This window comes from Triturus cristatus, chromosome 5_2 (assembly GCF_964204655.1).
Source record: "Triturus cristatus chromosome 5_2, aTriCri1.1, whole genome shotgun sequence".
Lineage (NCBI taxonomy): Eukaryota > Metazoa > Chordata > Amphibia > Caudata > Salamandridae > Triturus > Triturus cristatus.
In genome coordinates this window covers 985322670-985347555 of record NC_140588.1, presented here as the reverse complement: position 1 = coordinate 985347555, position 24886 = coordinate 985322670, and the positions used below count along the sequence as shown (strand labels likewise).

The following is a 24886-nucleotide window of genomic DNA, read 5'->3' as shown; positions in this document are numbered from 1 at the left end:
ACAAACCTGCAGGCACACTTTCAGCCGGGTGCTGAGCAGAGGAGCAGCGGCAGATCGGCACAAACGCCTGCAGGGTAAACAAGACACATCACACAACGCGCCAGTAGGCTCTCTGATTGGTTGACAAGGTCCACCAATCACAGTGCTTATTTGGTAGTTGCCAACCAATCAGAGAGCCGACTGGCGCGTGTAGGCAGCGTGAAGGCATGCTGTCTTGTGGGCGTGTAAGGGGCGGGCTGCCAAAAATCGAAAAGCAACCAAAAAGCAATTAAAAAAACACCCCCGAATCCGAAAAGGACGGGGCCAGTTCGGAGAGACAATCCTCTTCTCCAATGGCTGGCCAGCATTCAAGAGGCCAGCCAATGGAGAAGAGGAGAGAAGAGGGGCGGGTTCAAGCCACTCTTCTCCAAAACGTTAAATCTCTGAGCGAGACTGCGCAAGCGCAGCTTTCGAGCCGAGACCTAAAAAGGAAGAAAAACTTCCACAGCAAAAGCCTCAATTTAAAAAGAAGAAAGTGGCAGGTCTTTCTGTTAAATATGCTACACATATTGAGGAGGATGCTTTGGAACAAGGAGTGGGCACTGACACTGCTAGGCAGCATAGCAGAGGTCATGATAATTCGCCAGACTCTTCAAGAGTTTCTGGTGGCGAAAGCAACTAATGATTTTATTCAAGTGGAAACACCAGATCAGAGGTTAGCGCTCCGGATAGATTGTATTATTTGGACATCCAAATTGAGGGTGAAATACTTTCTACCATTAAAGTAATTTTGGGGAAAAACTTAACACTTACCTATAACATTCTCTTGGCTTAGAAGGATTGGTCACCTGAGTTTGTTCGTAAAGTCCCACAAGGGGAAGGTATAATAAAACCATCTTTCTCCGGTCTCCTTCCCAAGATGTTATATAGGCTTATGCCACAGAGTGGGCCCTTGCACAAACCCCGACATTATACCGCAACCATGTAGGCTCGGATCAAGATTCACCTTATCACATCATACATATAAGGTTCTGCCTGCATGTGCAACCACAATAGCCTATTAATCATGAAGCTAAACATCCCGTTAGAGAAATTTTAACACAACTGGAACACCAGGGCATAATTGAGCCTTGTATCTAACCAAATAAACAATCCTTTGTTTCCAGTAGCGAAACCAGATGAATCATACCGCTTAGACTTTGACTACAGACATCTAAACAGCCATACATGCATATTTGAGGTACAAAACTCACACAGCGCAGCACTAATGAACAACAAAGTGCGCAAAAAATGCAAAACAACATTGGACATTGGGGGCCTGAGAAGGCCCGAGGAGGGGGGACATACTGCCCCTCCCCATTTAAATTAGATATGGCCCTGGGAGATGGAGTCCCCCGGGCCTAATGAGGCTTGGGAAAGGGGGCTGCATGGCCCCCTTGCCTTTTTTAAGGGTATTTGGCCCCGGGGGGATGGAGTCCCGGGGCCCAATCAGGGTCGGGGAGGGGGTAGCACAGCCCCCTCCCCTTTTAAATTATATACGGCCCTTAGGGATGGGATACCCAGGGCCTAATGAGGTTCAGGGAGTGGGGCTGTGCAGTTCCCTCCCCCTTTTAAGCACATTTGACCCCAGGGGTGGGGTCACCAGGGCAAAATGAGGCTCAGGGAGGGGGGCTTCATGCCCTCACCCCTCTTTTATTAAATTCAGCCCTGGAGAAAGGGTACACGGGGCCTAATAAGGTTTGGGAGGCGGCAGCACAGCCCCCTGCCCTTTTTATTCAATTCGGCCTCTGGGGATGGGCTACCTGGGGCCTGATAAGGCTCGAAGAGGTGGTCCATGTGGCTCCCCTCTCCTTTTTATTGGAATTTGGCTCCAGGGATTGGGTCTGCAGGTCCCAAGAAGGCTCAGGGGGCTGCACTACCTACTCCCCTTAATTATGGAATTTGACCCTGGGTTATTGGGTCTCCGGGGTTTCCCCGTTAAAAAGAAAATACCCCTGGGAATTAGGTTCCCGGGAGCCCAAAGGCCAACCATTCACCGCTCCAGCCTGCGGGATGGCTGCTAGCTGCAGGTTGGTTAGCCATCCTACAGCAGTGCACGGCCAAAGGCCATGAGCACCGTGGGATTGAATGCCTGCAGGGGGTTGGACGCAGGCCCTGTGGCCAAGCCCATGCTGCGCATGATCAAAGGCCGTGCACGTCATGGGTTTGGCTACCTGCAGGGGGGGCTGGCTGCAGGCCCTGCAGCCTACTCCCCGCCACATGTGACTAAAGGCCATGAGTTCCAGGGGTTTGTTTTACGTATGGTAAGAAAATATTACTTTATGTTAAAAAAAACTTGAAATTCACCGAAAAAACACAAAGCTTAAAATGTTGTTATATTTAGGAATTATTATTATATTTTACTTTAAAAATAAAAAAAATCTCAGAAATTCACTAAAAAAAGCAAAGGTTAAAGTGACGTTATAGAATAGGTGACGTTACAACGCATGCCATTGCATCGAATGCCGGTGCAACGCAAACTTTTACTCCGACTTTCCTTCGGGGGGCGCTGGAAGTTGGAATAGAATCATTTTCTATTCAAACTCCAGTGTGTGCAACAGTAGGGAAGGTGTTGGAGTTACATCCAACACCTTCTACCCACTGCTGCACACCTTTTGCGTTGCAACGACATGTGATGTAATGGCATGCGTTGTAATAGTTTTGTTGTAAAGGCTGTCTCCCAACGTTATAGCTAGGTGAATGTCAGTGCCAGCATAGAGGCCGATTATGATGTCGATAAAAATGTAGGCAGTCGGGATTGAAACCAGCCGTTCATTCCGGCTTGATTCCGACAGGCTCAAGGAGCCCGTCGGCCAGTCGGAGGCCCCAACATAATCCCTGAGAACAGCGTTTCTGCTGTCAAAATTACGTTTATCGGTTTCCTACAGGCTTTCCAAGACTATTGGAAAGGGACTTTGGGGGCTCCTAGCAGGGCCCCCATTCCTACATGGCCTCCAGTTGGGGCCAAGTTTACCCCCTGTTAATCCCTGCACTGCGTAGCGGGCATCTTGAGTAGGCCTGGGCTAAAAATCCGTTCCGCTCACGGAAATTGCGATAATTTGACATTTTCGCGTTCCGCGGAGAGCGCGAAAATGTCAAAATTTCCGCAATCCACATTTTACCGGAAATTTTTTGCTTGCTCGCGCTGTAAAATAATACATTCTCGCGTGCGCGCGATCGCCTTACCTGAATCCCCGCGTTCGCCGACAAGTTTTCCCGATCCGGTCGCGTTCTCCACGAGATGTTGGATTGTTGGTAGCCATTTGCGCTGTCTCGCGACAGTTCGCGCCCGCAGTAACGTCATTCGTCGCGCGATCACGTCTTTCTTCTCGCGATCATGCACCGCGAGACAAGTGAAAACAAGATGGCCGCGCCCGCGAGCAACCGCATGGGTAAGTTGGCGAGCCGCGACCACGCAGAAAATACCGCGAACGGGCGGGAAAAAAACTTCCGCATCTTCGCGATATTTCCACGTGTTTGCGGAGATTTTTAACATTTTCGCGATAATTTCGCAAATTACGCCCACCCCTAATCTTGAGGTGCCTGCCACGCGGTGCAGGGATTATCAGAATCTCCCATTTCTCCATGGAAGCTTGTGCTACGGCCGGTTTACGGCCGCATTACAAGCTCCCATAGAGAAATGGGAGTATGCGACTGCACCATGTGCGGACGCATTGAATGGCGGTGTCAGTGCCGCCGATCTGAGGTCGGTCGGTCCTGATACCACAGTGACGACCGCCCGACATCGTAATCAGGCCCATAATGTTTTGAACTAAAAATAACACAGAAATTCGCCAGCTATAGTTAGCAAGGCTAATAATAACTTGCGCCTCTACCATGCACTGTTATGACCTCACATATTACATGTTTTATGAAATCATTTATGACATCACAGGGAAAAGATTCTATGTGATAGATATTAAGTATTGTAAGCAGCCTTGAGTATGTAGACAGAACTGTCTCAGCATGACAATTTGTACATAAGACAGAAGACTGTGTGCACCAGGCACTAACCTATATACATGAGCTTGATTCGCTTAAGAAGATGGGCTAGCTGTAAAGTATGAAGACTGCAGGTGGTATGACCTATAGCACCTTCAGAACTTGGGATTCTATTGTCAATCAATCAATCAGGACATTTATAAAGCGCACTACTCACCTGTGAGGGTCTCAAGGCGCTGGGGGGGGGGGAGGACTGCTGCTACTGCTCGAATAGCCAGGTCTTGAGTAACCTCCTGAAGGTTAGTAGGTCCTGGGTCTGCCGAAGGAGGATGGGGAGGGTGTTCCACGTCTTAGCGGCGAAGTGGGAGAACGATCTGCCGCCGGTGGTCGCTCTTCGGATGCGGGCGATGGTGGCGCGGGCGAGGTCGGCGGAGCGGAGCTGGCGGTTCAGGGTGTAGAAGGTGAGTCGTTGGTTGAGGCATGCCGGACCGGTGTTGTGGAGTGCCTTGTGTGCATGGGTGAGGAGCTTAAAGGTGATCCTCTTGTTGACGGGAAGCCAGTGCAGGTCTCTCTGGTGGGGTGTGATGTGGCTGTGGAGAGGGATGTCGAGGATCAGGCGTGCAGAGGCGTTCTGTATGCGTTGGAGTCGTATCAGGAGTTTGGCTGGGGCTCCTGCGTAGAGGACGTTTCCGTTGTCCAGCCTGCTACTGACGAGGGTCTGGGTAACCGTTCTTCTTGTTTTGGTGTGGATCCACCTGTAGATCTTGAGGAGCATGTGGAGGGTGTTGAAGCAAGAGGACGAGACGGTGTTGACTTGCTTGGGCATGGAGAGTGTTGAGTCGAGGATGAATCTCAGGTTGCAAGCGTAGTCGGTGGGTGTCGGTGCTGCTCCCAGTGTGGTCGGCCACCAGGAGTCGTCCCAGGCCGAGGGGGTGGAGCCGAGAATGAGGACCTCCGTTTTGTCCAAGTTCAGCTTCAGACGGCTGGTCTTCATCCATTCAGCGACGGCTTTCATTCCTTTGAGGAGGTTGGTTTTGGCAGTGAGGGGGTCCCTGGTGAGGGAGAGGATCAGCTGCATGTCGTCCGCGTAAGAGATGATGTTGAGGTCGTGCAGTTGGGCGACATGAGCGAGCGGTGCCATGTAGACATTGAACAATGTCGGGCTGAGGGGTGATCCATGGGGTCCTCCGCAGATGATCTCGGTGGCTTCAGATCGGAAAGGGGGAGGCGGACACTCTGGGTTCTGCCGGAGAGGAAGGAGGTGGTCCATTCCAGGGCCTTGTCTCGGATCCCTGCGTTGTGGAGGCGGGTGCGTAGGGTGCAGTGGCAGACGGTGTCGAAGGTGGCTGAGAGGTCCAGGAGGATGAGGGCCCCGGTTTTGCCATTGTCCAGCAGGGCCCTGATGTCGTCGGTGGCGGCGATGAGGGCAGTTTCGGTACTGTGGTTGCTGCGGAATCCAGACTGGGACGGGTCTAGGATGCTGTTCTCCTCAAGGTAGTGGGTAGACAGTCTTCTCGATAACCTTTGCCGGGAACGGGAGCAGGGAGATCGGACGGAAGTTCTTGAGGTCCTTCGGGTCAGCCTTGGGTTTTTTGAGTAAGGCGTTGATCTCGGCGTGCTTCCAGCTCTCCAGGAAGGTAGTGGTCTCAAAGGAGATGTTGATGGCCTTGCGGAGTTGAGGTGTGATGGTGGCGCTGGCTTTGTTGAAGATGTGGTGTGGGCATGGGTCTGACGGAGAGCCAGAGTGGATGGTACTCATGATTTTGATGGTGTCATCGTCGTTTATGTTGGTCCTGGTGAGCAGGGGCTCGATGAGGGTGGTGGTCGTGGGGTCAAAGGTCTCGGTGGCTGTTGGGGTGGTCGGGTTGTTGAAGCTGTCGTGGATGTCTGCGATCTTGCGATGGAAGAAGGTGGCAAGGGAGTCGCACAGGTCTTGCGATGGTGGGATGTCGTTGGTGTTGGAGCTGGGGTTGGAGAGTTCTTTCATGATGTTGAAGAGCTCTTTGCTGTTGTGCGCATTGTTGTCTAGGCGGTTCTTGAAGGAGGCCCTTTTGGAGGATCTGATGAGGTGATGGTGTCTGCGGATGGCGTTCTTGTGGGCTGCGTAGCTGTCCGGTGTCTGTTCGCGGTGCCATTTCTTCTCTAGTTTTCGGCAGGTTTGCTTGGAGGCCTGGAGGTCCGCGGTGAACCAGCTGGCTTTCTTGTTGGTGCATCCATTGGGGGGTTTCTTGATTGGGGCGAGAGTGTTGGCGCAGCCGTCGATCCACTGTCTGAGGTTGCGGGTGGCGGTGTTGGTGGGGTCAACGGGAGGGCTTCGGGCGAGGGTGGTGTTTAGCTGGTCTTCAGTGACTTTGCTCCAGCTGCGGCGGGGGATCTGTTCAGTGCTGTGGTGCGTGGTGGGTTTCCGGAAGGTGAAGTAGATGCAGCGATGGTCGGTCCAGTGGAGTTCGGTGGTGTGGCTGAAGGTGACGTGGGAGCTTGCGGAGAAGATGGGGTCACGCGTGTGGCCGGTGGAGTGGGTGGGTGTTGTGACAAGCTGTCTGAGGTTGGAGAGGTTGTCGATCAGGGTGGTGGAGTTGGTGTTGTTGTTGTTCTCGAGGTGGAAGTTCAGGTCCCTGAGGAGGATGTAGTCTGTGGAGGCAAGGGCATGCGTACTGACGAAGTCGGCGATGGACTCGCTGAACTGTACCCGGGGTCCGGGGGGTCTGTAGACCGAGGTTCCTCTGAGGGTGGTGTTAGGATCCGTGTGGATCTGGAAGTGCAGGTGTTCGGCGGTGCTGAGGGTGTCGTCGGTGCTGGTCGAGACTCTGAGGGTGTTCCCGTGGACGATGGCGATTCCTCCTCCTGTTCCATTGGTGCGGTCCCTGCGGGTGATCTTGTAGCCGTCAGGGATGTCTATGGCGATGTCGGGTGCCGAGGAGGGGCTCACCATGGTCTCCATCGGGAAGTCGACGTCTGGAGATGTGGAGTCGAGTAGGTCCCAGAGTTCGAAGGAGTGTTTGCGGGCGGAGCGGGTGTTGAGTAAGATGCATCTGTGGGCGGTTTGGCAGTTTGGAGGCTGGTGTGGCTGCAGCTCCTGCAGGAGAAAGGTCCTTGGGTGCGCTTCGGTGCGGCCAGGCAGCAGGTGTGTGATCGTCCGGTGTTGAGTGCATGGAGGGTGCTGGTATCGTAGCGGTGTCAGGTGTCGTGGCGTTCGCAGGGGCCAGGGGTTCTGGCGCTGGGCAAGGTCCAGGCGCGGACAGGCACAGACGGGCTTGCCTTTGGCACGCCTTCGACCATTATAAGGGGAGGTGGGAGGGAGGAGCAGCTGGGAGGGGGAGCGGGACGACGACTGGGACGAGCAGGGGGGCGAGCTGCAGGGGGCACATCGGCAGGAAAAAACAGACGAAAAAAACAGGGTGAATAGTGTCCCTTTGGAGAAAATTTGCATAGCGTGAACACTGTTCTTATACTTTTTAATACTCTGTGGTGTGTTTCTCATAAGAATTTATGAAAATCGAGCAAAAGAGTTCAAAGTGAAAATCAAGTAATAATGCTAGTGCACACCAATTAAAATCTCAGATTAAATTCCAGCTGTTCATATCTTGTCTTTATTTCTTGACAAAGCTTCTTCGTTGCAAGCCCCCTGCCAGCCAACACGTGTTTCGTCCTGACTATATTAGGTCATGGACTTCATCAGGGCTGAAGACAAAGAAATAACCAAATTCCATAAAGTATATATTACAAGTCAAAACAACATACGTACAACTATACTAACATCAAAAACTAAAATGCTAATTGTACAATTTATTGTGCCACTTAAACCTAATAGATAAACATGATGGTCGGAGCAAGACGTATGATGTGTAAGTTCACCGAAAAATAAGGGTTGTGAGTAGTGTGTATAGGAAAGGAGGGGAAACTGCAGAGAGAGAGTAAAGATTATTAGGAAAGAACCCAATGAAAAACAATATATGTAGAGTTCAAAAGTCAAGTAAAATCAAGAAACTGTTAGTGACCTGAAGAAGAAACAGCTACTAACCTAGACACTAGTGCCCTAAATAAAGGCATGAGAAAAGAGGATATTATATAAAGTTGTAAAAAACCTGAGTCCAAATGACCCGCCAGTGAGGTTAAGCCATTGCCAGGTATGATCTAATATAGTCAGGACGAAACACGTGTTGGCTGGCAGGGGGCTTGCAACGAAGAAGCTTTGTCAAGAAATAAAGACAAGATATGAACAGCTGGAATTTAATCTGAGATTTTAATTGATGTGCACTAGCATTATTACTTGATTTTCACTTTGAACCCTTTTGCTCGGTTTTCATAAATTGTTGATGTTTAAGGTAAACCCAGTTTGCCTAAATTACGATGTTGGTGGTCGTCGTATTGCTAACCTAGTAGCAAGGGTTCTTATTTACACACAGTACTAATAATTCATTTCCCAGCGCAAATTGTCCCTACCACTGTGGTTTTTTGTGTTTCTCATAAGAGTTTCAGTGTCTGCAAACAGTGTGGTACAGATTAAACTCTATCCATAGAGTAAACACTATTTACGTACCCACCTTTCTATTCAAATCCACTTCATTTCTCACTGTAGGTTCAGTGAGTGTCAGGGTTTTGATATAGGTTAGGGTTGTACAAACTAGGGCATTAGTTATGTAACAGGGCTTGAGTACCTAAAGAGACTTGGGCTTTCTCTGGATAGTTGTCTAAATATTGAAAAGTGTGTGCAGTAGAGATGGTTGATAGTCAACAGGAACTCAGCACCCCATGGAGTGTATGGTATTGGGTCAATGCTGCACTTAATAGAAGCTTGCTTCACCTATAGGGAGTGTGTGTATGATGGCATTAATGATGCTTCATGTTATTCTGAGCTATTTTGTGCTTACTTTCATACTCTAATGCCATACCAGTTTAGAGAGCAATGTGTTCAAAAGAAGCTTGGATGACATCATCAGAGATGATATAAATGATGTCATAGAACATGTCATGAGTGATGTAATAACGTCAAGTCATAAGCAGGGGTGCATGGTATAGCTAGCTCTGACGAATTGCTGTGTTTTTTTTATTTAAAACATTATGTTGGAATTGACATCTTCACTTAGCTATAACCTCACTTTCGTATGTGTTGTTTTCAGTGAATGTATATATATATTTATAGAGAAAGAGAGATTCACTGAAAAAAACAAAGGTTAAAGATAATAGCTAACATTTTTTTAAAAAACTGAAATTGACAAGTTATAATTTACTGAGCTCACCATGCTCCGCTGTTAGAAGCCATGATTGCAGAGAGCAGAGAGCAGGACAACCCTGGAGGAGCAGTGGTGGTGGTGGGACGCAGAGAGCAGCAACAGGTGGAATCCAACGCGGCATACAGCAGCGCAACCTGTGTCCAATACTGCCATCTAGAGGCTGCCAGGGAATATTCGTGTGAAGGCGTCCTTCATTGTAGACTATAGGAGCCACCTCTGCCCACGACTAGGTCCCGGCAATCACGTCATCTTCTCTTCGGGGTGAGAGATGAAAGGCTGCCCGTGCTCGGCACGGCTCCGAGGCCACTCCCCCGTCTGGCTGGTTCACACTGGGCCTCACGCTCATTCTCTCTTTTCTCGGTTCAATTCAATAATGTTCTCTGGCATGGCTTACATGTTTGTCCGACGTGCACATGTTCTCTCTCCCTCATGCTCTCTGCCACTCTCGTTTTTTCCACTCTCTCGTTCTCTCACCTCTCTCTTCTTCCTCTCTCACGATTCCCTCAGACACATCCCTCACTCTTTCTATCACTTATTTTCTCTCGTCAGAGTTAATTTTCAATACCTGTCTCTCGTGTCTCTCACTCTTATACTCTGCCTCCCCTCTTTATCTGTCTGTTCTATGTTTTTTACTGTCTCCCATGCTGTCTGTCTGCTGTTTCTGTTTGTTGTCTTTCTCCCAGGCTCTCTCATCTCTATCTTTCATATTCACTTTGTGACTGACCTGTCACTCTGTGGTTCTCTTCCTCTTACCTTTTGTCTCACTCTCTTTTATAATACTGGTGTTCTCTATCCTCATCGCATTCTCCTCAACGCCCCTTTCTTTCTTTTCTTTGCCTTCGTACTCTCTCTCTCTCTCTCTCTCTCTCTACACACACATACACATATATTTATATGTTTGTTTTTATCAGCCTGTGTTTCTACTTCCCTCTCATTTACATAGGTCCCTTTTGTCTCTGTTTTCCTCTGCACTTACCTCCCCCTTCCTCTACATGTTTTTCTCGTCTTCGTGTGTTTCTCTCTCTCTCGTTCTCTGTCCACGTTTCCACTTTAAATGTGTATCTCCTCTTTCTTTCTGCCCTGCCTGTGTTTCTTACTTCTGCTTCTATTTGTCGTTCTGCTTTTCCTCTGCGCCTTCCTTTGCGTCTCCTAGATCCACTCACCCCACCCCCTCCCGTTACAATCTGCTTCTCTCTCGCTGCATCAAAAAAAATGTGTTTGCATCTTTCTATGTCTCTTTCCACGCGCCGCGCGCCCCTTCGCAGCATGTCTGGTTCTCACCCCCCCCCCCCCCCCTCCCACCCCTGCCTCCCTCGCTCCCTCCCCAGTGCCCCTGCCCCACACCCCCCTTTCCCTTCTCCCTTCCCAAGCTTTCCCGGCAGCTGCTCCGGCAGCCAGAGTGTCAGTGGGCAGAAAAAAGATCGGGGAAACACCTGTTTCCAACATGAAAAGGTGGAAAAACAGCCCCGCGCAGACTTCAAACCTCTTTTTCACTTCCACCCCTCCCACAACTTGTAAAATAAAGCAATAAAAACGGAGTATCGTTTTACAAAAGATTGCTTGCGCTGTGTACACATGAAGCTTTTATCCCTGACCAGAACTGGCTCTCCTTTCAGAGTTCTTTTGTAGAGCAGGAAAGGTGTCCAGGAAAGTGCGCTGGGACATCCTTGCGAGGCATTAACTAGGAACAGTGACCGGCGGGGGCAAGGCTGCACTCAACTAGGCGCTAAGTAGGCAGAGGCAATCGGACGGGAGTGTGCGCATACACAAGCACACAAACTTGTGTGCGCACACTCTCCACTATGTGCGCGCCTGTGTGGTGTGAGACACGTGCAACTGTGTTTGCACCTGTAAAAATAGTGTAAAATAGTGCACCCAAGTGGGACTGTGCTGGGAAGTTCTTGTAGGGCATTAACTGAGCTTAATGACCGGCGGGCGCAAAGCTCAGCTAGGCGCTAAATAGAGGCGACAGGGGCGGGGGCGTATACACAAGCACACATATTTGTGTGCATACACTCTGTGTGCGTGCCTCTGTGATGGGAGGCACACCATTGTGTGTAACTGTGTTTGCGGGTGTAAACATAGTGTAAAAGAGTGCTTCCAAGTGGGACTGTGCTGGTAAGTTTTTGGAGAGCACTAACTGAGCTTAATGACCGATGGGGTACAAGGTGTCACCCACAGATTACATCTAAGGCGAAAACTGAAGACGATGGTGTGCGTGCGTGTAAATAAAGTGTGAAACAGAGCGTTTACAGGGCTCGCAATGGAAAGTACCAGGAACGTCCAAAGTAGCCTAATACCAATAGTTCAACTACGTGAGCGCACAAGTCGCGCATCTGTGCGTAAAAAAAAGTATTTAATGTCAGCAGCAAGGATCGTGCTGGACGTTCCTGGCAGGTCATTAACAGAAGGTTAATGCATGGATCCGATGATAACGCTCACAGAGCTGGCAGACACGAGCCCGTGGAAGGGGAGGGGTGTATGGAGGTGTGTGTGCCCGTGCTTGTGTGTTTATCTGTGTGTATGTGAGCACAGCCTATGGGACGAAACCTGGCGAGGGGTGCTATGAGTACGAAAAATATGTAACTTGTCCTGCCTTTTTTCATGATGAAGAGGAGGGAGGCATTCACCCTCCCCCACCCCCTCCAACAGCAAGTGAATGGACGCGGAGAGGGGCACCGGGCCAGGGGGATGCCAGTGAGGTGTGGCCTGTATTTAAATCTCCGATATGTCGGTGCTGAGGGGAGTGTGTATGTATATAAAGTGCGGTCGGCATGGGGTGGGCAGACACACGTCCAGACATGACAAGCCTGGGGAGCGCGTCGAATGCACGGACCCGTGGCCCTGCACGGATCACGCGGGCACCGGCACAGAGGCCACTCTAAAGGGACAACGCGTCGATTAAAACTGATTTTTTGAGGAAAAGTCCGGGACTTGTTGCGCGCTTGATCCTTCCTGCCATGGCTGACATCGGGGGGTTCATGGGGGCCCTGGATTGGGATTTGCACGGGTTCGCCGCCTCCCTCGGAAACGTGGCCCTGTCGGACTCCCCCGGCTTCTTGGCCGAGCGTCTGGGGCAGATCGAGGGCCGGCTGCAGCGAGGGTCGCCCACCGACTTCGCGCACCTGAAGGGCATCCTGCGGCGGAGGCAGCTGTACTGCCGGACCGGCTTCCACCTGGAGATCTTTTCGAACGGCACGGTGCACGGCACCCGGCAGGACCACAGCAGGTTCGGTAAGAGCCGCAGGTGTAGCTCCTGCACGTCTGCCTCGGGGCGCTAGCTAAGCTACCTCAGGAGAAGAAAGCAGGTTCATGTAGCCCACTCATATCTCGCCTCCAGAGAGTCCAGGCTTGGGGGGAGGGGGGCGGCGGGGGGGCTTAGGGGGGTCAGGACAGAAAGGAACTTCCTCGGGGTCCAGGTCTCTCAGGGGAGTCAAGACAGAAAGGGCCCTCATACATACCACCCTAGACTCCCGGTCTCTCGGGGACCTCAGGGCAAGGCAAGTCAGAGGGTGAAGCCTACCCCCTCACTACTCCGGGGCGAAGGACTCTCAGGGGATCTCAGGGCGAGGCAGGCACGCGTGTGGCCCCCAGATCCACCCTAGCTGAGGACCCCAGACTCCCAGGGGGTCTCAGGGTGGGGCTATTCAGCGGTTTATCCTACTGAAACACTGCCTGAGAGCCAGGAACTCTCAGGGGCTCACAGCGAGGCAAGTCAGGGAGGTACTTACTCCTATGTTACAGCAGGATCATTGGGGTTCCTTGGGGTGGGCAGGTCTGTGAGTGCCCCACCTCTGGGAGCCTTAGGGACCTCGGGGTGAAGGAGGTCAATGGGACAGACCGCTCTATACTCCGGGGACTTTGGGGTACCTCTTGGCTAAGGAGGATGTGCCCCCAAAGGCTGTCTCAGGGTCAGGACCCACAGTGGACCTCAGAGCGAGGCAGGTCCATGGAGGTGCCTCATTCACCTGAAGTCTCTGTCCCAGGACTCTCGGGGCCTCGGCGGAAGTGACTCAGTGGGTGGATGAATGGATGTGGGATGGGTGAATGATGGATGGATGTTAAATGGATGTATGATGGATGGATGGTTTAGATGCATGGGTGGGTGGACGGGTGGGTGAATGGATGGATGGATGGTTTAGATGCATGGGTGGGTGGACGGGTGGGTGAATGGATGGATGGGTAGGTGGATGGATGGATGGATGGATGGATGGATGGATGGATGGATGGATGGATGGATGGGTGGGTGGATGGATGGATGGATGGATGGATGGATGGGTGGGTGGGTGGGTGGATGGATGGTGTGGGTGGATGGATGGATGGATGGGTAGGTGGGTGGATGGGTGGGTGAATAGATGGATGGTAATCTGGCCTTGCCTTCATGCAATGTCATTAAATGGTTTGGTAAATTGCTGTTCGTTCATGCAACATAACAGAAAGACGTATAGGTAATATAGATGGAACACGTTTTAGAAAATGGGAATATTAACGTTATGTCAACTTGGGTGAACGCCAGCTACTTGCATCAAGTGCGGCCAGTGTAAACAAGCATTGCTATTGACGTAGCCACTCACTTGTGGCCAGGTTAACTAGCTCAAACGTGTAATGACACTGCCTGAAGGCGCTATAAACAGCGGGCACGCACACCCATCTCATGCTCGGTAGCTACCCGAGCTCGGCTGTGCATGCCCCCCACACCATGAGTTTACACAAGTGTGTAGGCTGTGTGCACACAACCACAAACATATTTTAAACTGTAGTGGGGGTGGGATTTAGGGAAATTTTATTTCGCGCACATTTTCTGGGGCAAGACGTAGTGAAATCATCGCGAAGTGCAGGGATTGCTTTAGAAGGGCACCGCCTGGCATCTCTGCACAGGGTGTGATGGGCGCACCTGCACAGTCGCTCATCCGAGGCTCATTCCTGCATGTCTGCTGCCTGGCTGGGTGCACGGTGGCAGTCTACCCCGTGCGCACCGGGGTCAGGGGTGGTGGGGTACAGGATCTAGGGGTGCCCAGGGTACAGGAACCAAGGGTCCTGGAAGATAGGAACCAGGGGTGCCCAGGGTACAGGAACCAGGGGCCCTGGGAGATAGGAACCAGGGGTGCCCAGGGTACAGGAACCAGGGGCCCTGGGAGATAGGAACCAGGGGTGCCCAGGGTACAGGAACCAAAGGCCCTGGGAGATAGGAACCAGGGGTGCCCAGGGTACAGGAACCAGGGGCCCTGGGAGATAGGAACCAGGGGTGCCCAGGGTACAGGAACCAAAGGCCCTGGGAGATAGGAACCAGGGGTGCCCAGGGTACAGGAACCAGGGGCCCTGGTAGATAGGAACCAGGGGTGCCCAGGGTACAGGAACCAGGGGCCCTGGGAGATAGGAACCAGGGGTGCCCAGGGTACAGGAACCAAAGGCCCTGGGAGATAGGAACCAGGGGTGCCCAGGGTACAGGAGCCAGGGGCCCTGGGAGATAGGAAGCAGGGGTGCCCAGGGTACAGGAGCCGGGAGTACTGGAAGAGGTAGTAGCCAGGGGTGCACAGAGTACAGGAGCCAGGGGTACTGAGGATAGGGGCTAGGGGTACGGGGGTATAGAAACCAGCGGTGACCGAGGTGCAGGAAATGGGGGAGCCGGGGTACATGAATCAGGGGTGACGGGCGTGCAAGAACTGGGGTGTTCGGGGTACAGTAGTTCATGAACTAGGATTGGGGGACACTTAAAGAGAAGCAGTGGACAGTAACTAAGGGTGAATGTTTCTCAGGAAGTGCGCGTGCTGGGCGTGAGCGGGGGGTGACGAGGGGTGCCAAGGGTACACGCACTAAGGAGCCCGTGGTATTAAGAACAAGGGTACCGAGTGCACTGCCACTAGCCATGCCGAGGTACTGGGGCACTGAGCAAAACAGAAGAACGGGCAGGGTGGGTACTGAATGTTGGCACCAACAGTACTATTATTGGGGTGCTGTGACGATGGAAGTAGTGGCACTGAAGGTACCGGAACTAGATTTGCCGAGAACGCCGGGATTAGGGGCGCTGAACAGTGGCGCCGCGAACCCCCGCGTTATCAGCTACTGTGGAAGGGGCGGGGCCACTGAACTCTGTGGGATGGAAGTTGGTGTCCGAAAAATCTTTATCTCCAGGCTGTGTCTGCGTCTGCTACCTGCAAGTCAGCAGATAACTCCGAAATAAGGACAGAAGCGAGAGAGAGACAGAGCGAGGGGTGTGGAACTGAGAGAAGGGAAGGAGCCGGGCTGGGAAAGAGGACAGAGGAGCATGAGAGAAAGAAGATGAGAGAGAGAGAGAGAGAGACAGAGCGAGGGGTGTGGAACTGAGTGAAGGGAAGGAGCCGGGCTGGGAAAGAGGACAGAGGAGCATGAGAGGAAGAAGATGAGCGAGAGAGAGAGAGAGACAGAGCGAGGGGTGTGGAACTGAGAGAAGGGAAGGAGCCGGGCTGGGAAAGAGGACAGAGGAGCATGAGAGGAAGAAGATGAGAGAGAGAGAGAGAGAGAGAGAGAGACAGAGCGAGGGGTGTGGAACTGAGAGAAGGGAAGGAGCCGGGCTGGGAAAGAGGACAGAGGAGCATGAGAGGAAGAAGATGAGAGAGAGAGAGAGACAGAGCGAGGGGTGTGGAACTGAGAGAAGGGAAGGAGCCGGGCTGGGAAAGAGGACAGAGGAGCATGAGAGGAAGAAGATGAGAGAGAGAGAGACAGAGAGAGACAGAGCGAGGGGTGTGGAACTGAGAGAAGGGAAGGAGCCGGGCTGGGAAAGAGGACAGAGGAGCATGAGAGGAAGAAGATGAGAGAGACAGAGCGAGGGGTGTGGAACTGAGAGAAGGGAAGGAGCCGGGCTGGGAAAGAGGACAGAGGAGCATGAGAGGAAGAAGATGAGAGAGACAGAGCGAGGGGTGTGGAACTGAGAGAAGGGAAGGAGCCGGGCTGGGAAAGAGGACAGAGGAGCATGAGAGGAAGAAGATGAGAGAGACAGAGCGAGGGGTGTGGAACTGAGAGAAGGGAAGGAGCCGGGCTGGGAAAGAGGACAGAGGAGCATGAGAGGAAGAAGATGAGAGAGAGAGAGAGAGAGAGAGAGAGACAGAGCGAGGGGTGTGGAACTGAGAGAAGGGAAGGAGCCGGGCTGGGAAAGAGGACAGAGGAGCATGAGAGGAAGAAGATGAGAGAGAGAGAGAGAGAGAGAGAGAGAGAGAGACAGAGCGAGGGGTGTGGAACTGAGAGAAGGGAAGGAGCCGGGCTGGGAAAGAGGACAGAGGAGCATGAGAGGAAGAAGATGAGAGAGAGAGAGAGAGACAGAGCGAGGGGTGTGGAACTGAGAGAAGGGAAGGAGCCGGGCTGGGAAAGAGGACAGAGGAGCATGAGAGGAAGAAGATGAGAGAGAGAGAGAGAGAGAGAGACAGAGCGAGGGGTGTGGAACTGAGAGAAGGGAAGGAGCCGGGCTGGGAAAGAGGACAGAGGAGCATGAGAGGAAGAAGATGAGAGAGAGAGAGAGACAGAGCGAGGGGTGTGGAACTGAGAGAAGGGAAGGAGCCGGGCTGGGAAAGAGGACAGAGGAGCATGAGAGGAAGAAGATGAGAGAGAGAGAGAGAGAGAGAGACAGAGCGAGGGGTGTGGAACTGAGAGAAGGGAAGGAGCCGGGCTGGGAAAGAGGACAGAGGAGCATGAGAGGAAGAAGATGAGAGAGAGAGAGAGACAGAGCGAGGGGTGTGGAACTGAGAGAAGGGAAGGAGCCGGGCTGGGAAAGAGGACAGAGGAGCATGAGAGGAAGAAGATGAGAGAGAGAGAGACAGAGAGAGACAGAGCGAGGGGTGTGGAACTGAGAGAAGGGAAGGAGCCGGGCTGGGAAAGAGGACAGAGGAGCATGAGAGGAAGAAGATGAGAGAGACAGAGCGAGGGGTGTGGAACTGAGAGAAGGGAAGGAGCCGGGCTGGGAAAGAGGACAGAGGAGCATGAGAGGAAGAAGATGAGAGAGACAGAGCGAGGGGTGTGGAACTGAGAGAAGGGAAGGAGCCGGGCTGGGAAAGAGGACAGAGGAGCATGAGAGGAAGAAGATGAGAGAGACAGAGCGAGGGGTGTGGAACTGAGAGAAGGGAAGGAGCCGGGCTGGGAAAGAGGACAGAGGAGCATGAGAGGAAGAAGATGAGAGAGAGAGAGAGAGAGAGAGAGAGACAGAGCGAGGGGTGTGGAACTGAGAGAAGGGAAGGAGCCGGGCTGGGAAAGAGGACAGAGGAGCATGAGAGGAAGAAGATGAGAGAGAGAGAGAGAGAGAGAGAGAGAGAGAGACAGAGCGAGGGGTGTGGAACTGAGAGAAGGGAAGGAGCCGGGCTGGGAAAGAGGACAGAGGAGCATGAGAGGAAGAAGATGAGAGAGAGAGAGAGAGACAGAGCGAGGGGTGTGGAACTGAGAGAAGGGAAGGAGCCGGGCTGGGAAAGAGGACAGAGGAGCATGAGAGGAAGAAGATGAGAGAGAGAGAGAGAGAGAGAGACAGAGCGAGGGGTGTGGAACTGAGAGAAGGGAAGGAGCCGGGCTGGGAAAGAGGACAGAGGAGCATGAGAGGAAGAAGATGAGAGAGAGAGAGAGACAGAGCGAGGGGTGTGGAACTGAGAGAAGGGAAGGAGCCGGGCTGGGAAAGAGGACAGAGGAGCATGAGAGGAAGAAGATGAGAGAGAGAGAGAGAGAGAGAGAGAGAGAGAGAGAGAGTGAAAATAAAGTAACCAGTAAGAAGGAAAGGAAAGGGAAATGTGAGGAGGAGAGAAGGAAGGTACTGAGGAAGGGTGAAAAAAAGTAACTATAAAAAGGAAAAGAAAAGTTGAAACAAGGGCAAAACGAAGGATTTGTTAGTGAAAGGAAGAGTTAAAATAAGTAAAGGTAAAAAGAAGAGCGGTGAAAAGAAAGAAGGGTGAACTGGTGTTTGGATGGAAGGGTGGAAGGACCAACGCATGGGGGCCAGTGTAGATGGCTGCAGGGAAAGGGGAAAAGATGGTTGAATAAATGGAATGATAGGACGGTGAATGGATGAATGCATGAAGAAGCAGATGGAAGGAAGGGTGAAGTGACCGATGAGTGAACAGATGAATTGATGACTGACAGAATGGATGGATGAATGACCGACCTTAAGACTCTATGGGTGCAGGTGTGACTTGGTGAAAACATGGATGAATCAAAGGGTGGATGGAAGGTTAAAAGGGTGGATGGGTAAATGAACGGCAAGATGGAATCGTTAAAGGATGTATGAGTGAACAGATGAATGAAAGAAAGGAATCTTGTATGGATGGGTGGATACATTGGTGGATGGGTGAAAGGATGAATGCATTTAATGACAGATCAAAGGATGAATGGAATGGTGAACTAATGGGAGGATGGAAGGTAAAAAGTGTGGATGGAAGGAAGGATGAAGGAGACTCCTCTAGGGCGGGTCGGCCTGCTGACTGGCATTGGAGATATATAGCACAGTAGGGGTATTTTAATCGTTTGGCTCCTCCCCTGTGTGCCGAGGCCCAGGGCGCTGGAGCTTGGGTTCTGAACATACTCAAACAGGGAGGGACAGATGGCAGTGAAACAAGTGGCTGCAAAGGGGCAGGAACTTTGTGGGGTGCAGTGGTGACTGAAGTGGAACCCCGAGAACTGAGAGCACTGTAGCAAACAATAACTGCAGTACAATATTGTGCGTGGGGGGGTTATTAGAAGTGGAATTTCTGATGGTACTGGACATGGGGTACTGTGGGTACTGGGACTATGTGGGTGTGGTGGGATTGGAGTTATGTGTGCTGTGGCTGCTAGGACTATGTGTGCAGAGGGACCTGGAACTAATAGTGCTTAGAGTACTGGAACCGAGAGAACTGGAACTAGAGGTGCGGAAAGTACTGAAACTAAAGGTGCTTAGAATACTAGAACTAAGAGTACTGGAACTAGAGATGCAGAGGGTACTGAGTATTGGAATTGAGAGCACTGGAATTCGACGTGTGAGGGGTACTGAAACTAAAGGTGCAGAGGGTACTGAAAGTAAAGGTGCTTAGAATACTATAAATAAGAGTACTGGAACTAGAGATGCAGAGTGGATTGAAAGGAAAGGTGTTTAGAGTATTGGAAGTGAGAGTACTGCAAATAGATGTGTGGGGGTACTGAAACTAAAGTTGTTTAGAGTATTAGTAGTGAGAGCATTTGAAATAGAGGCGCGGAGGGTGCTGAAATTAAATCTGCTTAGAGTACTAGAACTAAGAGTACTGGAACTAGAGGTGAAGATAGTGCTGGAACTAGAGGGGCTGAAAGCACCAAGACTATGTGGGTGGAGGGGGGCTGGGATTATGTGTGCTGAGGGTACTGGGGCCTGGAACTAGAGGTGAAGATAGTGCTGTAACTAGAGGGGCTGAAAGCACCAGGACTATGTGGATGGAGGGGGGCTGGGATTATGTGTGCTGAGGGTACTGGGGCCCTGGGCGCCGAGGGGTCTGGAACTAGAGGTGAAGATAGTGCTGTAAGTAGAGGGGCTGAAAGCACCAGGACTATGTGGGTGGAGGGGGGCTGGGATTATGTGTGCTGAGGGTACTGGGGCCCTGGGCGCCGAGGGGTCTGGAACTAGAGGTGAAGATAGTGCTGGAACTAGAGGGGCTGAAAGCACCAGGACTATGTGGGTGGAGGGGGGGCTGGGATTATGTCTGCTGAGGGTACTGTGTCTTTGGGTGCTGACAGTCTACTGGGGGTACTAAGACTATAAGGCGGAGATCTTGGGACTTTGGCTGCTGAGGGTCCTGGGACTGCGGGTGCGAGGGTCCAGCTCCTACGTGCGCTCTGGGTCACTAGAGCGAAGGGGTTCTGATGATATGTAAAGTGGGGCCACTGATTGTACTGAATGGAGGGTACAGGGGCGGAGCTGGGCTAGAACATGGGTGGTTACATAGAAGAAGAACTTTAGGTGTTGAGGTCACTGGAAGTCAGGGTACTGGTGCCACCGGTTGCCGGTACACTGAATGTGAATAAACATTGGGTGTCAAGGGGCACCAAAGATGCGGGAACAGGTCCTGGATCTATGGGTTCTGGGGACATGTGTGCTAAAGATGCTGCAGGTACTGGGCCTAAAACTTTTCAGGGAACTGGAGCTGCCAGTTCTGAGGGCACTGGACCTAGAGTGCTGGACTCTGGTGATAGGTACACCACCGCTGTGGGTTTACTACACGTAAGAGTAATGAAAGCGCTAGAACTAATGGTTCGTTGAATACTGAAATAAGGGAGCTGGAGGGCCCAACCTGGGGTTTAAATGGTGATTGCCCCAGGGGTGCAACAGGGTTCAGGGCGGGGGGGGCCAGGACTAGTTGCAGTGAATGATGGAAGTACTGTGGGTGCCAGAACTCGGGGTACTGAGAGATTGCATTTGCATTCATATAGCACTTACTACCCCTGACGAGGCGTCGAATAGGTGAGCCGAGTTTCTGGAAGTTAGAAGTTTAGAGGATGCAGTGTACAGCGCTAGGCCAATCATCAGCACCTAGATGTTCTTTGTAGGAAGGCTCTATATGCGTTATTGTCATCATTTCCACCACTGTAACCTAGGAGATCAGAGGGTACTGACTATAGGTGGTGAGAATGCCTCAACCAGGCGCACGGATGGCTGCCACACATCACAAACGGATGTCTCTCCTGCCCGCATCACACCTCTCTCCCCTCAACCCTCTCACCTTTGTACAGTGCTTGGTTGCCTCACAGATAGATTTGCAATATGTACATCCTGTGATTAAATACTTGTGAGGCTGTGAGTGGTGGGGAGCATTTCGACCAAAGAATGTTGGTTCCATATATTCTGCTGTCAGGGACTGTCCAAGATTATGCGGCCACCTAGGGCAAACAACAAGACTCCTTCCTAGACTGCCTAAAAATAGGGCAAATCCTTCTTCTCTAAAAAAACCCCCCAAAAAACTGATGACCCAGAGGACTTCAACAACAACTACTGTGAAGTCTCAGGACTCCCATTCTTGGCCAAAATACTGGGGTGCTGCATCAACACACAAATTAATCAAGTAAAAAAGTTTCCTTGATAAATTTCACTCAAGGTTTCGGGAAGGCTGGAGCAGCCAGCGAGCACTCTCACGGCTTCGGGATGAGCGCCTCTAGAGTCACGGATAACGGAGACTCATGCTTGCTTATCTTAGCTGACTCTCAGCGGCATTCGATACTCTCAACCATCAGTTCCTTATCTGCACCTTCAATTACATCATGGGCCTGAAAGGGAAAGTTCTAGAGTGGTTCAAGTCTTACTTGGAGACCCACTCATGCGTGATCATGATAGAACATGCATCCTCCAACCCTGTAAAAGTCTCGCAAGGAGTTCTTCAAGGGTCTGTTCTAACTCCTGCTCTGTTCAAAACTTACCTGGAACTGTGGAGTGAACTACTCAAGAACTCTGACGTATACTATCACCAATTCACAGACGACACCAGGCTATGCTTAAGAGCCTCCTCCCCGGCCAACATCTCCGGACTAGCTACAACTTTTTATAAAATACAATCCTGCACGGCAATCCACTGTCTCGAGCAGAGCAGAACCTCCAAAAGATCGAAGTTCTTCTCCCCTCTTCTAATGCATCTCCCACGCCAGGTGTGGAATGGTTAACCCTGACTTTCTACCTAGGCTACCATCTCCAAGGATGCTAAATCCCCAAACATCACTCATGATGGAAAACTACATTTCCTTAACCAAATCAATGTGACCACAATGGCAGCAAACTTCCATCTCAAAGACATCCCGCTAATGAAGCCTTTCCCACCTGTCCAAGACATGACAACAGTAATAGAGGCTATGGTCCTATCAAGGCCGGACGATGGGAATGCCGTTCTATCCACAATTCCCCAAAAACGCACTGCCCCAAAGAAAGACTCAGTACACGCCGCTGCTCATCTGGCCTCAGGGACTAACCGGTTTGATCGCATGACCCCAATCTTGTCTCCCTTAAAGTGTCTGCCTGCTGGAGGAACATCCATGCTTGAAGTTGTCTGCCTACTACGCAAACTCATTCCCTCTGATCAATCGCATTACCTGAGTAAAGCGCCGTGGAGACAGATGAGAAGCACAAACTCACTAGTAATGGAAATTTAAACTTTCCGGAAAACAACTAACCCTGAACCGTTTTCTGGATTCGTTCCTAAAATATGGAACTCTATTTCCTAGGATAATCGAACTCTGTTCTCCCAACCGGTGTTTAAAGGACACCTCAAAGGGTTCCCCCCTCAATGTAATCTTACCTAACCCCACCACATGCAAACCTGTAGGGTCTGAGGGTGCGGGTGGATACTAACAACATTGCCTCATCTTTCATCGGCCTGGAGGCACGGACTGACCCCTACTGGGACTGGAACTATTGACCACCCCTAGGAATCACGGAAAGGGTGGAGGCCTCCCTCCTTCACTCGCCCAGGGCAGAGCCATGATAGGCTTGTATGAAACAGGCTTAGTTTCATGCTCCCCACTACATATGATCATCTGATTTGTACACAGTTCTGGGACTTCCCCCTGCCAGAGAAAATGTGGTTTTCTAATGTACTACATTGCTCTCAATATGTGCCTTTCATTTGACTGTCCTATGCACACTTCTTATGTTGTTGCTGGGCTATGTACTGTATGGCCCCCATTATGTACCTTCCCTCTTACTGTCCTGTGCACACTTGTTATGTTTTTGGTGCTTCTCCTCTGCCAGGAACGCCCCCGCTCTCTGTTTACCCTCTGCCACAGCATCCAAGATCCACACCCGCCTGCCTGGGCCGCGCACTGAAGATACCACCTTGCCCCACAAATAGGGGACCCCAGCGAGCATCCCAAACCCATCACCCAATACCAAGTCAAGTGGGTGGGTTTTATATTTTTACTTCATATTCAATCCAGTCGTTCTACCAGGGTTTGTATTTTACGAGAGATTAAACCCCCCTTCCTTCTTTGGCAGAGCTAAAGTTTACCAAATTCACCACATTTAGAGGTTTGTGTGTAAGTTGAAGAATACAGATCCTGTCATCCTTTCGTCTTTGTGGGATGGATAAAAGTAGTGCCAGTGACTTGGAGATCAACAATATCACAGTTATCTGTACTGCAGTATGATTCGCTTGGAAAAAATTATATAATTATAAATCTACTAAATATCAGTGGCGTTCATGATACTCAGGCAGAGCACTGGAAAGCAAATTCACAATAAGCGACTAGAAGGGACTTTGATGCACTGGATTACAGAGAGTGGTCAGCTGGGATTGCCGGGACTAGAATGTAAAGCTCCTAATTCACATCTCACAATGTAGACACTTGACTACCCTTTCAGGTACAAAATATTGGCACGAACAAAATGGTCTTAGCGCTCTTACATTCGATTAGCTTGGTTATAACAAAATGGATAGTAAGCCATGCCCGTGTTGTGTGGGCTTTGACTGTGAGTAAAAATCACAGTGTTGCATATATCACATATTGTAATTGGTATTGTTGGGTGGTAGTGACACAGCTCAACATCTGTGGTTTTCATTGCATCTTGGCGCGAGGGCTGTCCGAGGGGTGTTGTGTGTTCCTCGGTGTCTGTCCATACCCTATTATCCATAAACATCTGAGGGTCACGTCTCTGGCCGGATGAACCGTGTTCTTGTTCTGCTGTCAGCATGCATGTCAGTGTGTCAGTGTCCTGGTGTTAGAGCCTCTTCCTTGTACTGGTGTCCATGTCCTGGCGTCCATGTCTCATTTTCCTTGTCCTAGTCTCTGTAGCATGGTTCCTAGTGTCCGTATCCGTGTCTGGCTCAGTATTGGTTTTCCAAGGGTCAATGCCCTGGTGTTCGTGTCCATGTTACAGTCAGTATCGGGTTCCAGTGGCTCATGTGCTAGTGTTCAGGCCAATCTCATGGTCAATATCTGTTTTGATGGTCCATGTTGCAGTGTTTGTGTCCATGTCGGGGTCAATGTTAGTTTCCAAGGCTCCATGTCCTAGTGTCTGTGCCCATGCCTCAGTTGTCAGCATTGGTTTCTGTCGGGACACGTCCCTGTCCTCGCCCCAGTGTCCATCTTAAGGTCAATGTCTCTTTCCTGAGTATCCATGTCCTGGGGCCAGTTTACATGTCCATGTCCTTGTGTTAGTGCCACTGTCCTAGTCCCAGAGCTCATCTTAAGCTTGATATCCCTTTCTGGAGGATCCCAGTCCATATCCTGGTGTCAGTGTACATGTTCATGTTCTTGTGTTAGTGCAGCTGTCCTTGTCTCAGTGTCCATGTCCTGGTGTCTGTGTCACAGAATTCATGCCAGAATATCAGTTTCATTGTCCTAGTCTTCATATCTGTGGTCAGTATCAGTGTCCGATTGGTCCACGTCCCAGTGTCTGGTTTGATGTCAGAGTCAGTCTCGCTTTCCAAGGGTTTGTGTCCCATTGTTTTTGTCCTTCTCATGGGCAATATCTATCTCCGACGATACATGTCCTAGTTTCTGTGTGGATGTCAGATCAGAGCTAGTATCAGTTTACAAGTGGCTGTGTCCTAGAGTCCATATCCATATCAGAGTCAGTATCAGCTTATGAGGGTCCAAGTGCTCGTGTACATCTCAGAGTCAATGTCGGTCTTCAATGGTCCAAGTCCTAGCGTTCGTGTCCGTGACTAGGTCAACATAAGTCTCGAGTGGTCCATGTCCTAGTGTAAGTGTGAATGTCAGATCAGAGTTAGTATCAGTTTGCAAGGGTCTGTGTTCTA

At 51.1% G+C, this 24886-nt stretch overlaps 1 protein-coding gene across 2 annotated transcripts in view; it reads left to right on the top strand.

The window, feature by feature from the left end:
* The first annotated feature begins 11978 nt into the window (after nucleotides 1-11978).
* Nucleotides 11979-24886, top strand: part of FGF16 (fibroblast growth factor 16) — a 56030-nt gene continuing 43122 nt past the window's right edge. For both annotated transcript variants that reach the window (XM_085608239.1, XM_085608238.1), the window contains exon 1: nucleotides 11979-12428. In XM_085608239.1, coding sequence (XP_085464365.1) covers nucleotides 12155-12428 — 274 coding nt within the window. In that variant the 5' untranslated portion in view covers nucleotides 11979-12154. The remainder of the gene's footprint in view (nucleotides 12429-24886) is intronic.